General features: G+C 39.9%; 1 protein-coding gene and 1 non-coding gene across 5 annotated transcripts in view; both read left to right on the plus strand.

Moving 5' to 3' along the window:
* MYO3B (myosin IIIB) overlaps nucleotides 1–16,934 on the plus strand; it is a 519,880-nt gene that overhangs the window by 421,983 nt on the left and 80,963 nt on the right. For all 4 annotated transcript variants that reach the window (XR_015147500.1, XR_015147505.1, XM_086357182.1 and 1 more), the window contains exons 31-32: nucleotides 5,431–5,491; nucleotides 6,458–6,521. Coding sequence is in view for 2 of the 4 variants with exons in the window: in XM_086357182.1 (XP_086213308.1) it covers nucleotides 5,431–5,491; nucleotides 6,458–6,521 (125 nt within the window). In the remaining 2 variants the exon portion in view is untranslated. The remainder of the gene's footprint in view (nucleotides 1–5,430; nucleotides 5,492–6,457; nucleotides 6,522–16,934) is intronic.
* On the plus strand, nucleotides 6,833–6,936 carry LOC147378513 (U6 spliceosomal RNA). Its single transcript, XR_015153589.1, has one exon. It is a non-coding gene; the product is annotated as a U6 spliceosomal RNA (small nuclear RNA).

A 16,934-nucleotide genomic window follows, 5' to 3' on the forward strand; every position in this document is an offset into this window, starting at 1 on the left:
TACTGAAACCATTTCTCAAGGTGTTTATGTTTTCTATTATCTTTCATAGTAATAACTTCCAGAAGGAAAATTGTTTGACTTATTTGCCTGAAGCGTGCCTCCCTCAAGATTCATGGGTCTCCTACTGTGTTAAAATATCTTAGTCTGAGCATAACTTTGGCAGGGTGGATTGATTGCTGCTTCTTAGAAAAAAGAAATTGACCTCTTCATATTAAAAACTCCATGTACAAAAGGTTTTTTTTCAGCGTTGTCAAAGAGGCAGGAACAAATTTGCTTGGTTATTCTGATTAGCCTTTCTCCCAGGGCTACCAAGTAAGACAAGAGTTTCCAGGAACTATTCCCAAATCTGAAGACAGTAGGAAGCTAAGAAAAATCTACCCACAATGAATAACTGCCATCTTATTTAGAGATTGCAGAAATTAAGGTTGAGTAACCTTAATTTCAAAATAAGCTGCTTTAAAATAGAATGTGCTTGTAAGTGAATGACTAATTGTCTCATTAGTGAACAACTAGTGGGTTTCTCAGTTCTAGAAACCATTCTACATTATAATTGTAAAAGATAAGATACAATCTTGCAAGTTTTATCAAAATTAATAAAAACTGCACAAAGAAATTTAAATGAAATCTAGAAAATGGCAAATCAAAGGATAGCCAGCATGTCTCTATTCCTGTCTAAGAAAAAAAGTGACTGATTCTAACCCTAAAGTTAAAAAAGTCCAGTTATAAGACCAGCCTGATTGGTCAGATCCTCAAAGAGCACCCTGCTTCCTCTGTTTTCCTTCTAATGTGTAATTTGGTCTGCAGAGTATAACAACAAATTAGTTAGGGGGAAAGTTTGGTCCAGATTATTGTACTCACTGTAAAGTCACACAATAGCATTCTACTTTTCAAATATGACTGTTTTGAGTTTGGTTAGTACAACTCAGCTCCCGAAAATACATTACCCCTCAAAGAACTGGCAGACTAATTTTTGGAGGCTGCAAAGCTGAGACCCAGTTTTGGACCAAGGTGACTTCCCCTAGTGCTGCCAGCCCAGCATGACAAAGCCAGCTGGCCTCATGGATCTTTGCTGCACAGCAGAGATGCTATGGCATTCTCAGTAGCCATGTGCTCGAGAGCCAGCCTTCACCCTGCCCCTCATCCTGTTGCACTGGGATTGGTTTAAGAAAAGAGAATTAGATTTGAGTTTATTTGGGGGCTTATTCAAGGGAGAGACCGAGCAGAAGGGTTTTCAATGGTGACAGAGTTTTCATCTCCCCGAGAACCTACAATTCAATGAATTGACTGCAATAAAGCAGCGGAGTGGCCAAGCCCTTGAGGCAATCTGCTTGAGACCTCAGTCGTGGCTTCTGAGAGGCTACAGGAGCCCTGGAAATATGCAGTGGATCATTTCCAGAGAGACAACTACCTCCTATTCACCACCCTTTGATAACCAAATGGACTGCTTCTGTCATTTAGCATCAGATTTCTAACAGAGGCTGAGAACAATATGTTATTTCAAAAAATTTCTCCTACAGGTTCAAAATAATACCATGCTTTAAAATAAATAATTTGTTATTATCATCTAATACCAATAAAAATTTCCTAGATGTTTGAAGAATGGTCCTTTATACCTGTTTGTCCAAGTCAGGATCTAATGTAGGACATTACATTATATCAAGTTGTTATGTCCCCTAAATCTCTATTCACATACAAGACTCCCCTTTTTCATGACACTGATTTGTTAGAAGAATGAACCAGTCATCCCATAAAATAACTCATCTTCTATATTTGCCTGCTTGATTTTTTGCAGTCCTAGTTTTCCCCCTCTATACTATGTGTTTTAGATAAACTATACATTAGATCTAAAAGCTTTGATTAAAGTTAAGTTTTTAACTAAATGAAAAAATATAAGTATCCTGGGTGATGTTGAATATTTCATATTGTCTCACGTCACAAGACAGTGTTGTGTGGGCATCAGTGGTGCTAAGATTGGCACTGAATTGAGGTGGTATAAATATCCAGTATGCAGTTCCCTTACTCTCCTTGTGACCTAAAGAAGGAATCTGTATGGTGGTGCTTTGGCACCATATTGCACGTCCTATTCACCATCAACCATTTGTCTAACATTTTATCAGCAATTGATCGTTTGTATCTGAATCAGTGATTTCCCTTTGGAGTCTCCTTTTTATGTAGGCAGGTTTTATGCTGCACTGTTTACTAGTTATGACATTTAAACAAGTCATTAGCTTGAAAGTGAAAATTGCTCAGTTGTGTCCGACCCTTTGCAACCCCATGGACTATACTCCAGGCCAGAATGCTGGAGTGGGTAGCCTTTCCCTTCTCCAGGGGATCTTCCCAACCCAGGGATTGAGGCCAGGTTTCTCGCATTGCAGGTGGATTCTTTACCAGCTGAGCCACCAGGGAGTCACTAGCTTCTGGATCCTTAATTCCCTCATCTGTAAAATGGGTATAAAAATAGAACTAATCCACATGGTTGTTGGAAGTATTAGATGGGATAACCATGTATCCATGTTTGACCATGGTCTGGTGGCACATACGCAGGTAATAAGTATTGACTGTGTTTTGGTGATGACAACTTGCAAAGTGTTATCCATTTGCTGCCAGGCTCAAGTCCCTGAGGCAAATGACAAGATATCTGATAAAATTGCTACAAAAGAGTTGAAGCAGTTATAGACTTTAAAGAAAAGTGACTTATATCCTTTTTTTTTCTTTCTTTCTTTTAAGGCAAAAGTTGTTTCAAATAAGGGCTGCTCAGATTACTGTTTTCTAAGATGTGTTGTAAGAACCAGGGCCTCAACATGCCCCAGTGAAGGGAGGCTTCCACTGTCAAGATAATGTCTGGGAAATGCTGCCTGTTCTCTCCTACTGTTGAGGTTTCATTGTGCATATTATTAAGTTAAAGATTCTGGAAATCTTCTTAGGAAAGAAACCTGCTTAACTTTGTTTAATCAAGTATTTTCTAATCTGTTTGCCTTTGGACACTACTCATTCTACCTTTGCCTTTTAAAACCAAGTAACACATGTAAAAATTATATTGAGATGCGTTAGATCCTCCCAAAGATTTGAATGACAAAGTAGTCAAACTGATGAGCCAACCCTCAGTGTATTGTTGGAAGGTATGTGCACTGACCTTTGGGTCCTGAAAATCCTTGCAAACTAGAGGAGTTAAAAGGTTTCATTCTTTTGTTGGGGCAGGAAAGGCAGAAATTAGAGACCCCTTGGTAATTCAACAGCCAAATTATCTTCCTTAGATTTTCTCCAGAGCCCACCAGGACTCCTGGAAGACCTGAATCCACCTCTCTATAGGTGTTCCACTGCCACTGCGACCTGCCTAAGCTGACAGGAATGAGTTTCATGGGCCCAAGGGCATGGGGGTCATTCTTCAGAGGGAGAGCAGAGTATTTGGAATCAGACTAACAGGGCTCTGTGTCTTAGCTCTGCCAGGTATGTGCCATAATCCCTGGGCAGACCTCTTAACCTCTCTGATCTATAGTTTCTTCATCTGTATAATATAGGCAATTAAAGCACTTAGCTCAAATGATTGTGAAATCCTTATTAGATATATAAACACATTTTTAAAATATGAAAACTATATAATTGCTAGTTAATTCAATTTTAATGTAAAGGGTATTCTTCATGGTCCATATTTTGGGAGTCCACTAGTCATCATTTTATTCATTCAACTTGTGAAATATTTATTGAGCACTTATAGTGTACTAAGTACAGGGTTAAGTGTTGATACAGAGTATATAATAAAGCAGACTGTGTCCCTACCTGCTTGGAAGCTAACATTCCATAGTGGGAGACATATGACAAACAAGTATATATACAAATAAATATATCAGCAGAGTCTCCTCTCCACAGATATTGATGTGATATTTTTAGATGGGTATATTGCTTATAACCTGGAGTAGGAAATCGCCACCTACTCCTGTATTCTTACCTGAAAAATTCCATGAACAGAAAAGCCTGGCAGGCTACAGCCCATATGGTGGCAAAGAGTTGGATATGACTGAGCTCTTACATACATTGCTTATAATCTATATATAGATGCATTTTGAAGGTAATACTAATGAACCATTCACAGAAATTCAGAAAATGAAATGCTCAGCTTAAATAAACAGTTTTTTAATGTAGAACTAGAAGAGTTCTTCAGCTCAGTTCAGTTCATTCGTTCTTTGTGACCCCGTGAATCGCAGCACGCCAGGCCTCCCTGTCCATCACCAACTCCTGGAGTTCACTCAGACTCACGTCCTTCGAGTCAGTGATGCCATCCAGCCATCTCATCCTCTGTCGTCCACTTCTCCTCCTGCCCCCAATCCCTCTGATCGTCAGAGTCTTTTCCAATGAGTCAACTTTTAGGGATAGTTTATTTCAATCCCCTCATTTTATAGATGAGGAAAACTAGAACCCAGAATACCATAGAAATTTACCCAATCGAATGTGTGTAAATGTGCATGCCTGTGCGTATGTGTAAGAGAGACAGAGACACCCAGAGAGAGAGGATGGATTTTGAAGCAGGACTTAGATACCCAGACTTCCCTTCACCTAGTCAGTGCTTTCCATACTCCTGGCTTCCATCTGAAAGGAATTGTAAGAGCCGGTTTTAGCAGTGAGTGAGTTATAATCATCACACTCTTAAAACATTTTTAAAAAAATAATTTCTACCATTTTTTGGCTATAATGTGCAGCATACGAGATCTTCATTCCCCAATTAGGAATCTAACCCATGCCCCCTGCAGTGGAAGTGCAGTCTCAATCACTGGACTGCCAAGGAAGTCCCTCATCACACTTTTATACCATGTGTTCCAATTTCTGGATTTTTTATATAAGTTGATTTTTCCAAACTTTGCTCCATGAAACAATAGTATTTAAATAGATGTTAATTATCACTTTTTAAATTTCTTGCTCAAAGTAGTTTAGGGAACTGAATTCTCCCCCTCCCTCACACACCCCATTTTAGAAATCCTTAAATGCATATTGTCAAAGATCATTCTGCAATAAGGAAACCTCTTAAACTACACACAGCTTAGCATTCCCCAGACTTATTTGACTACAGGATCTATTTTGAATTATTTAACAATGTGATTAAGGTGCTGGATTGGAGGTTCAGCCTTAGCATCATGGTTGGCTACTTGGTAATGTTTGTGAACACCCAGCAGTAAAGTAGATTAGATCACACAACTTTAAACGGGCAGGGTCTTGGGTCTTAGGATCTCAGGCTGACTTGAGCAGCACCTGATAGGATACATTTCCTTAAGTTGACCATGTCCTCCTAACCAAGGATTGGAATGGAAAGCAACAGATGCTGAATGAGAGTTTGTTCTGATCCATCTTTGGAGGAAAGCAATCCTCTGTAAGTTTTTTTTTTTTTCAAGCCTTCTAAAAATATTATTATAATAATTATTATTATATTTTTATTTTTAGGCATTCACAAGCCCAGAGTTCTTCCAAAGGGTGTGATGTCTTCGCAGGACACTCAAATAAGGTAGCTGGACATCCTTGACTCTGAAGTAACTGTTTATCCTTATTACAGACTCGTCCTAGTCTGTGGTCATGGTGCCTGTCTGTGGCTGCTTGGTCAAGCCATCCAGACATGAACTGTTAGTGATATTTTGAAGGCTTTGAGACAAAAGCCCAGCTTGCTTAAGAATTTTGGTTCAGCAGAGAGGCAGGGAGGTACAGCGAAGAGAGAATCAAAAGCCTGGAAATTTGCTGCTGAGAGTAAATGCTAGCTGATCCCTGAGGTGGTTTGTCTGTGCACTCCACTCTCTACAGATGTTAGAGCCTCTTTTTGAGTAAGGACCTGAGGTTCTTTGGTAGCACTTTGATATCCTGCTCGAATTCAATATGTGAAATGGAGGCGTCTCTCTGTGACTTGGAGCCCACAGCAGGCTTTGAAGTCTGATCCAATTTTTGCTGCCTACTATTTGATGTTGAAAGGATGAAATGAAGAAAATGTACAGTTTTTGCCAGTAACTCTGCTGAGCATATGTAAGATTAAAAAAACAAAATCCTTTGGATGATGTACTTAGAAATGTTAAGTAGATTAATACCTTCCTATAGGTTTTCTTTTTTCTTTCTCAGGGATAAAAATTAAGCATAAGAGAAAATCGGCACAAGCTGTTTTTTATACGGACTATAATTAATTTACAAGGGGGCTAGGTTGGCTTGTTTAGAGGAAGAAATAAATGGATGAGGCAAAGGTGTTGAGACTTTGCAGCTAATTGCCCCCAAGGAGAGGACCTCCACTCAATTCTACTGTAAGGCATGAGCAACTCACCACATGACCCCAATATACTTAAATTTTTCCCTAGTATGATTGAAGTTCAGGGTCCCTTAGTTAAATGGAAGCCGAGTTCTAAAGGCTGACTCATCAGAGGATAAAAGTAGTAATTATTTTACTGGGTCTTTCTGAAGCGCTCAGCTTCTGGGACTGATTCTGTCTTTTCAGACATGCCACGCTGCTCCAGATTGCCCAGGACTGAGTCCTTCGAGGGGAGCCCCTGCAAAATCTGGTAAGAAGAACATTTTGAATTGTAAGCTATTTCTACTATTTGCATGCTTGTGTACTTTTTAATGAGTTGTTTAGACAGGCTGTGTAGAAGGCAGTACTCTGATACTAGTATGGGCTAATGTTAGCAGAACATTCAGATATAGAAAGCCTTAAAGACTGGAAACAAAACTTTCATTAAAAGTAGCAGTTTACTACCTATCTGTGCCACTTAAGTTTACTTTTTCTAAAGGAAAAAAAAATGAATATCAAAGATCATACTTTTCCCTTTACTTGTAAGAAGCCTAAATTAAGAAACTCCTTTAAAACTTTCTTGTGCTCACTTCACCAGCACGTATACTAAGTTTGGAAAGGTACAAAGATTAGCACGGCCCCTGCATAAGGACGGCATGCAAATTTGCAAAGCATTCCATATTAAAAACAACAACAACAGGGAAGATAGACAACTGACCGAAGCAAATAGTTCAGAGTCAAAATCTAGGGCTTGGTAAAGAATATGGATTTAGAGAGTAGTTCTGCCCTTTTGGCAACATGGCTATTCTTTTAGCAAGAATACAGACATCTTGCCACACTCATGGAAAATGGTATTTTTTGCCCCCTTTCTAAATTCTTGCTACAGAATATGGTAAAAGTCAGTTTGGGGTGTTATGAGTAGCCAGAATCAATACTTCTGGAAGATAAACTAGAAGCAAGATCATAAGAAATATTTATGAACCAGAAAATACTAAACACATTTTGGATCATTCCCAAGGAAGAAATCTTTTCAACTTAAAATACGAATACTAAGAAACTACTGTGCCTTTACTGTTGACCTCATTTATTTTTCTGCAATATATAGTAGTTTCTTAGACTTCTCAAAGTTTCTTCTTATCTGTTTCAGTGACAAAATGGTAAAATATGAAGTAGAGAATGTGTGATATATGTGTTAAGACCTTCAGTCCATATGAAATTTAACTCTTCAAGAGAGATGAGAGAGGATTCGTGTATTATGGCAGAACCTTTTAAATGAACATGCAGAAAATGATAAATCTGTCCAATGGACTAATTTCCTCACAGCCAGGTAATATTCAGGAATAAGGCCACACTGAGGTCAGGGGAAGAGTGGTGCAAAAATGGAAATTGAGGAAAAAGATCACATGGTAGAATAGAATCTATTATGCAAGAATTTGGTTGGCATTTTTCACTATCCAAACAGATAATCTCTACCTTTTAATTTGGATGTTTAGACCATTTACATCTAATGTGACTGTTGACATACTTTGGTTTATAGCAGTCATCTTGTTATTTGTTTTCTTTGTTCCATCTGGTCTTTGTTCTCTTCTAGCATTCTACTTTAAAATACATGTAAAAAGAAATTTTTAAAGCATGATTGAATAGCCAAAGGCACAGATTCTGCCTGTGGAGTCAGATCTGCCTGGATGCAAATCTCTGCTTTCCTGTTACATAGCTTCATGTAACAATTCCTTACCTCAGGACTTACACATGTAAGATGAGGGAAATGGTAATTCATAGCCAAAAGGCTGTATTGAGGATTAAATAAGCTAGTAGAAGTAAAGGGCACAGCGTGTTGTCTGGCTCATCATAACGGTACACTGTTATGTCAGGTGTTGCAATGGTACTTATGCTATTGACATTATACAAATGCAAAGTTAAATATGAAAAACGGGTCGAGAAATAAAGTTCTTATTTTGAGGCATCAAGTTTTGGTGGTATCGTTTAGGAGGAGTAAAAATATATTGCATTTTGAATTAACTACCGAAGAGACATGTTGGATTATAATCATCTTTCCCTGCCTTTAGATAAGTGTCCGCAAAAGTCAAACTTATTAATAAGTTGCTGCAAATGTTCATATGTATTTCCTGTCACTATTGCTCCTTCCTTCCCATCTAGAGGTTTCTCTGTTTGGTTTGCCACCATCACCATGAGTTCTCCTTAAACTCTTGTGAACTGTATCCTAAGTGGTCTTCCTGCTTCTTTTCTTCTCTCAACTTGCCTCATGCATGGGTATCTGAGGAGCTCTTCTAAAGCATTCCCTAATCATAACTTTCTCTTCCACCATAATCTCCAGTGGCTCCCTGTTGTTTAGCATCAACTTTAAGCTTCTTGGCACAACATACAAGGCTGTCTCTGTTCTAACTCTTCCTGTCTTCCTTTCTAGCTCTGCCTTCACTGGTGTCTCTTCCTCATTTTGTGCTTTGGCGTACCAAACTACTCTCTGTCCTCCACGCATGCCAAGTGTGTCCTTTCTCTCCTCCGTGATTTTGTTCATGCTGTTGCCTCTGCCTCACTGTTCATTCTCGAGGTCCCCTCCATTCTTCAGAGTCCACCATGGCTCCCTCTGAGTGCTTTGACTTTCCTTTAGTACTTATCACGTCCTTCCTTGTATTACAGTTATTTACATGCATCTACCAGATTTTAAACCCTCTAGAACCATGTCTTTTCATTTCTGAATTCTGTCCTTGCAATAGCCTAGGTCCCCAAATTGAATTCTTAAGCATTCACAACTGTGATAGGATATAGTGGAAGCAAGAATGAAATAAAGCTCAAGTAAATGAGTCAGAGAAGTTTTAAACTGTACTTCTAACAATCCTGGAACAAAATAAAGGTCTCTTGTGCTGTGCTTAGTCGCTCAGTCATGTCTGACTCTTTGTGACCCCATGGATAGTGCCCCGCCAGACTCCTCTGTCCATGGTCTCTTAACACCCCCAAAGAGGTATAGCATACCAGTGGGACAAGTTTAAAAAATCCAAGCCATTTCATTTTGTTGTTATTGTTTTGAACAGGGGGAGAGGGAAGGAAGGTTTGGGCAGGAAAAAGCATTTTATAAATCAGATTCCTCTTGACCTTAGAAGCCAACAAAGATGGCTGAAGAACAAAAGATTTCCAGTTTTATTTATATGTTCACAGTGATAAGCTGCAGAAATGAGTGTATTTACTCTGTAGGAGACATTTTAGCCGGTTATACCTTTGTGTTCAATTCATTGCCTTAAATGATCCATTATTGCAATCCATGATTCTATAGAAGCCTGAGAATATTATGAGCTTTTCAGTTTTAAGAAAACACTAACATCCAACAAGCTTGCCTTCTAACTTTCAGTGAGTGCTAACTGCATTGTTTTATAAAGAGATGTGAGGGAGGTGAGGGTAGGGGAAAGCAGGGAATAAATCTAAAGTTACTTAATCAGGCCAGCTTTGCTCAGAACAGCCAGGCAAAAAAGTGTCCAGATGTGGGTGGACAAAGGCTATCTTCAGTCAGTTATTCAGGGAGTCTCAGAAATTTCCTTCATTGATCATCTGAGCCTTATATTTTTCACATGGGACAGGAAAGCACAGTATATCGAGGAAGTGCAAAACATGAATCACGTTGCCACTAATCCAGGCAGAAATTATTTAATTGGACTGACAGGCATAGATACAAACCTGATTCGCCTTTACTCAGTTCAATTGCTCAGTTGTATCCAACTCTTGGCGACACCGTGGACTGCAGCAGTCCTTTACTATGTAAAAGTTTATTCTTCAGGCATTTGTTCTTCTCTTTATTTCTTCAGCAAACAATTATTAACACTTACTAAGTGCCAGGAACTTTCCTGGGCCAGTGCTTCTCAAACTATTTTTAAAAAGACCAAATTGGGAAAAAAAAAAAAACAAATTGGAATTGGATGTTTTCATTTTCAAACTGCACAGTCTGATATTTTTGTAAAATACAGTGAAATGAATTACTAGGTAAATAATCACCCATTTAGGCATTGTGTCAATATCAAATTGATTTATAATTTTCTAAATTTCTTACTCTAACTTAAACTACTCTAAGTTTCTTCAGTGATCCAGTTGAGACCAGAGGCGAGAGTCAGCCTGTAGACCACACTTCATGGGCACTGTTCTGGTCACGTGTGACATCAAGGAACAACACAGTCAAAAAGTCCCAGTTTCATGCTGCTGCTGCTGCTAAGTCACTTCAGTCGTGTCCGACTCTGTGTGACCCCAGAGACGGCAGCCCACCAGGCTCCCCCATCCCTGGGATTCTCCAGGCAAGAATACTGGAGTGGGTTGCCATTTCCTTCTCCAATGCATGAAAGTGAAAAGTGAAAGGAAGTCGCTCAGTCGTGTCCGACTCTTCGAGACCCCATGGACTGCAGCCCATCAGGCTCCTCCGTCCATGGGATTTTCCAGGCAAGAGTACTGGAGTGGGATGCCATCGCCTTCTCCATTCATCAAAGGGACAATAAGCAATAAGCGTAATCCTAAATCAGTTGTGTGGGATGTTAGAAAGGTGAAGTATTATAGGGGAAAAAGTACAGTAAGGGAGATCGGGGGTGGTAAGCATGGAGGACGAGGATGGAGGATGGTTAACTTTTAAACGGGGTGGTCAGAGAGCACTGCACAGAGAGGGCGTGAGGAGAACATTACAAGCAGAGGGAACCGCTGAGGCAAATGCCCTGAGGAGACAGTGTGGAGTACAGGAGGAGTAGAAGGAAACCTGGGTGACTGGACCTGAGAGAGCAAGAAAGAGAATCATAGAAGGTAAGGAGCCAGGTGATGCATGTCCTACCAAACCCTGAGAATCTGGTTAAAAAGAGTGTTCTGATTCAGCAGGTCGGGGTGGCTCCTGAGATTCTGCAGTGTTAAAGAGCTTCTAGGTGGTGCCATGGTGTTGACCCAGGGTCCACATTTTGAGTAGCAAGGGTGAAATGGAAACCACTGGTTTGAGGAGAGATGATAGACATCATCAATGAAATGAGATATTCTATTAAGTTACATATTCCAGACAGCTGGAACTTTCTAAAACTATGACTCCCCTTTCATATTGAGTGTATTGGACACAGTTCTCCTTACTCACAATGTCTTGGGACATGATTATTAGTAACAGTTCACACTGGTGCTAATGCAGAGCTCCTTGGAGATCATTGTGAAATGGGACCACCTTGTGTGCTCACTCAGTCATGCCCAACTCTCTGCGACCCCATGGACTATAGCCCACCGGGCTCCTCTGTCCATGGAATTTCAGGCAAGCATACTGGAGTGGGTTGCCATTTCTTTCTCCAGGGGATCTTCCTGACCTAGAGATCGAATCTTAGTCTCCTATGTCTCCTGCATTGGTGGATAGATTCTTTACCACCGAGCCATCTACCCTTAAAATAGATGACTCTCAACTGTTATGATTTTTAGTTAATGCACCTGTTTATTTTAACTTTCTTCTCTCAACACAAAGCTGTTATTTCCTGCTATTGCTAATGTGCTCATTTTTTATAACATACCTTCCTTTTGCCTTCTCTCTTTTTCTCCTTGTGGTGGTATAAAAACCAAACTTTAATTGTTTTTTCTATATTTTAACAAAGGGAATCTGAGTTGAGGGTGTGAGGAAATCCCAGTGAAAGAAAGAAAGGGAACTGCCACAGATGTACTATCGACTTTGGGCACATACTAAGTATTTTACCCGTATTTTCTTAGTGTAAAGTGTACGCTACTAAGTTTGTGACCTACTTATTCAAGGGCCTTCATTGTCAGGGCCTGTGATACCTCACTGACATTAGGTAGTCCTGCCCTTGGTTATCTTCTTGTCTACGAGTGGTATAAATTATTCATACTTCTTTTGGAAGGTAAAAAAAGTCATTGCATTTGCTAAGAGTAACTTTAGCTATATGGCTTTTTAAAATGGAGTCTAGTACATTTTCAGGGAGCCAGGGAGAGGTGGTATTATACTAGCCTCCCCAGGGGGGTGCCTCTGGTAGCTTGCAGTGTCGGGGTATGGTAGAGTCCCCATCAAAGTGGCTTTAGAATTCAGTGATCTGGTTCCATATCGTCTTCAGATTTGCTGAGCAAGTCATACACATTTTCTTTCACCCAGTACTTCTCTAATGCCATCTACTCTTATTTTCCTGCCTTTCTCACTGCTTATTACTAAATTTTATTGGTCTTGGCAGAAGTTCAGCTATCAGAAAGCAAACTTGGGCTGTGTTTTTATCCTTGGAACCCCAAATCATTAGGGTGACCAAACATCTCAATTTTCTTAGGACTGAAGGTTTTCCAAGATGTGGATTTTTTGGAATTTTCCCAAGCAAACTAGGACAAGTTGGTCACCCTATAATAATATTGGAAGTTGAACTTGACTGGTGAAAACTAACTTTTAATTAGATCATTGTATCAGGCAAAACTGAGCCTTAGATTTATGCTACACTCTGCTACAGCTCACACTGCTGCCTGTGTTTGGAAGGGGATGCAAGCAGCTTGCCAAACCACAACCACTGTGATCGTAAAGGGCTCAGATGTCACCCATTTGACAGGGAGAGCATGTTCCTACAACAGAGACTCAAAGGCAACATAATCCCTGTTGGGAAAGCACGTGGGAGCCAGACCCTATGGAGGCAAGGCTACTGGGCCTCCCTGTCCCACACCCAGGGCCACGACAGAAAGCCACATACAAGACTTGGAGACCACCAATAATCTCTCAAGCCTCGAATCCCTGCTCTTTTTGACTCCCATAATGCTGATCCATCTTTTCTTCTTGCCTGGGTGCCACAGAATTCACCATAAACTCTCATCATGACGCCTCGGTCTCAGGACTTTTCTCAGTGCAATAGTGAAGGTACTATTGGTGTGGAATTCTTAACCTTTAGTGTGGGAGGTTCAGAGAAGGCGATGGCACCCCACTCTAGTACTCTTGCCTGGAGAGTCCCATGGACGGAGGAGCCTGGTAGGCTGCAGTCCATGAGTCCATGAAGAGTCGGACACGACTGAGCAACTTCCCTTTCACTTTTCACTTTCATGCATTGGAGAAGGAAATGGCAACCCACTCCAGTGTTCTTGCCTGGAGAATCCCAGGGAAGGCGGAGCCTGGTGGGCTGCTGTCTGTGGGGTCGCACAGAGTCAGACACGCTGAAGTGACTTAGCAGCAGCAGTAGCAGCAGTGTGGGAGGTAATCTTTCTTAAAGGATCCTTTTTAAATTGATGATTCTCAGACTTCAGTAAGTGTTAGTATCACCCGAGTGATTGTTAAAATACAAATTACTGGTCCATTCCATAGTTTCCAGTTTTGTGTGGGGTACAGGAGAGGAGGGATTTGCATTTTTATCACATTCCCGGGTTATACAATGCTACCTTTTGAGAACCACATCCCCTATCTCTATGATATTACATTGAATCAGAAAAAGTAAACTTTATATAGATGCTTTTTTATTCTTTCACTTAACAAACACTTATTGAACACTTACTGTATACCAAACACAGGCCAGGCAGTGAAATAAGACACTTAAGAGACAAATGCAATTATAACAGCTTGGTCTTTGCAGCTGTCATTTTCCAAAGCAAGTTTGGTAACATATTGAGTGTCCATATTTATCTCAAGTGGTCTCATTGAATTGTCAGGAAATTGTCCAGAACAAAGTTACAGTTACTTGTCACTTTGCTGTAGAGGAGGATGAAGGGAGTGTCCCAGACTTTTAAAAGTGTCTCAATTTATAAAATTATTAGGAATTACTGCCTTTAAAAGACTTTTGTCTTTTATAAACTCTACTACCTCTGCCAGCCTCCCACAAGGCAAAACTGCTCCAAACTCTACCAGATCTGAATATGTGCATGTATCTCTAATACATATGTCATTGCCATAAAGTTTGTTACCTGGCTTTTTGCAAAAGAATTGAAAGCATGAGGACAGATAAATGGGCAGATAAATAGAAGTAAAAAGGGGAGAAATTATAGTTCTCTTAATTCCAAATTTGATTTCTAACCTAGTGCCATTTATGTTAATCACACACCTTTCCTTTAAAAGACTTTCCTCATTCTTACTAGATCTTGTCTGGCTGTTGTTTGGTTTTGTCTTGCTTAATTTCATAATTTTGGAGAATGCAGAGTGCTTGGGTCATCAGTTGCTGTTCATGGCAGTTTACGCCGACTGAGGCCTCTGTGCAAAATTGTGGCTTTCTATAGGAACTGTGCAGAATACCTAGCAAGAGGCAAAGATTCCTTGACAGACCATTTTCCCAGAAATTTGGAGGTGATGATGATAAGGAAGAAAGGATGCAGTCCACATAGGTTGGCACCATCCACCCCTCAGCCAGCTGAATTGGCGAGATCCTGTCTCCATTGCAGGAGTTGAGGCTAGAGGGAAAAGTGGCTGCCCTTTGAGGGCTGGTGGGTAGAAGATATGGAGGTCATTTGTCAGCCACAGGTCTTATGGTCATGTACCTCAGGGAAAGCCCTGTGACAGCATGTTCTCATTCCTGCAGCTCATTAAAGCATGTTACAAAGTTGCATAGTTTTGGGACATTATTTCTGCTTAGATTGTTAATGTAAATGTATCTGAGGAAGATCAGTAGGAACTTTTCTGGTGCTTTCCTGAGTGCATTAGGTCAGGATGCACTCTTTGCCAATGCCAAGTTAGATTCTGGCATTGACCCAGGACATCAGGAGCACAGCTGCCAAACAAGCAGGGTGGGGAGGGGTGGAGGGAGTGAGTCAAGTTAGGGTGCTTGGCTTCCAGAATTTGATGTTGATGGCGTGGCTGTAAAATGTGCCAAGAGGAATTTTATTTTTACATTCTTTTCTTACTTTATGTATTTGAAACTGCATAAACTCATTGTTAACCTTGGCTGGCTCCTTTGTTTCATTTTAAAGGATTCTTTTCAACTTTAAAATGAAACACACAGTTGTGTAGTAGGAATGGAGTGATTTTTCTTCTATTTACTTTTGTTTGTTTTCCAAGATTGGGAGTAATAAATTTTATTAGTTTTTTTAAATTAATAGCTTTCTCTAGTAGTTTTGGGTTTTTAGAAAAATTGAGTGCGAAGTAGCAAGTTCCCATTTACTCTCCTCACCTTTCCCTCTCTCCCCATTTTCCCCTATTATTAACATCTTGCATTAGAGTGACTTGCTTGCTACAGTGATGAGCCAGTATTGATATATTATTATTAACAAAGTCCATAATTTACATGACAATTCAGTCTTTGCATTGTACAGTGTGTGAGTTTTGAAAAATATATAATGACATGTATCCACCATTGCAATATCAAACAGAATAGTTTTATTTGCCTAATAATCCCTTGCGCTCCATCTATTCATCCCTCTCTCTCTTACCTTAAGCTCCTGGCAACTGTTAATTTTGGCTTCCCTGATAGCTCAGTTGGTAAAGAATCTGCCTGCAATGCAGGAGACCCCAGTTCAATTCCTGGGTCAGGAAGATCCCCTGGAGAAGGGAAAGGCTACCCACTCCAGTATTCTGGCCTAGAGAAGTCCAAGGACTGTATTTTCCAGTCCAAAGAACTGGAAGCGACTTTCACTTTCACATAGTTTTACCATTTCCAGAATGTCGTATAGTTGGAATCAGACAGTGTTTAGCCTTTCCGTATTGACTTCTTTCCATTAGCAATATGTATTTAAGGTTCCTCCATGTCTTTATGTGGCTTGACAGTTTATTTCTTTTTATTGCTGAAAATAATCTGTTATATGGATGTATCACAGTTTGTTCATCCATTCACCTACTGATGGATGTCTTGGTTGCTTCCAGGTTTTGGCAATTATGAAGAAAGCTGTTATAAACATTTTTGTACAGGTTTTTGTGTAGACATAAGTTTTTCAAGTCCTTTGTGTTAATACCAAAATGTGTGGTTGCTAGATTATATGGTAAGAGTGTATGTTTACTTTTATAAGAAACTGCCAAACTCTCTTCCAAAGTGCTGCACCATTTTGCATTCCTACCAGCAGTGAATGAGAGTTCCTGTTGTTCTTCATCCTTACCAGCATTCAGTGTTGTCAGTGTTCTGGCTTTTTGCTGTTTAAATAGGTATGTAGTGGTATCTCATTGTTGTTTTAATTTTTGTTTCCCTGATGTGGAACATCTTTTCATATGCTCATTTGCTATCTGTATAACTTCTTTGGTGAAGTGTCCGTTCAGATCTTTTGCCCGTTTTTAAATTGTGCTGTTTGCTTTCTTATTTGAGGGTGTACCAGTTCTTTGTATATTTCAGTACCAGTCCTTTGTGAGATATGTGTTCTGCAAATATTCCTCCCGGTCTGGAGCTTGTCTTTTCATTCTCTCAGCAGTGTGTTTTGTGGAGCAGTAATGAATTTTTTTATGCACGTAATCAAGGAGAAAAAATTTTTTAAATAAACCTCTCGGCATAGTACCTACTCCCTAAGAAAATGAAACAGCCTAAGAGGAACAAGGTGATTGGTTGTTCAAAATGAAACAGCCTAAGAGGAACAAGGTGATTGGTTGTTCAGTAGTTGAGCGTGTAAGGACCATGACACAAATGTGTTCCTTATATTAAATGTAATCAATTCTAAGTGTTACAGGGAGGCAAGAAAGACATAGTCCAAAATTACATAAGTGGGGCGGGGGGTGGGGGGTGGAATCTGTGATTATATGACTGTGTGCAGAACCATGGTAAGGTTTTTCTCTCTTTTCATTTTTATCTGACTCTTT

Source organism: Bos grunniens, chromosome 2, assembly GCF_055505025.1.
Source record: "Bos grunniens cultivar Pamir isolate PY7600 chromosome 2, Bosgru_T2T1.0, whole genome shotgun sequence".
NCBI lineage: Eukaryota > Metazoa > Chordata > Mammalia > Artiodactyla > Bovidae > Bos > Bos grunniens.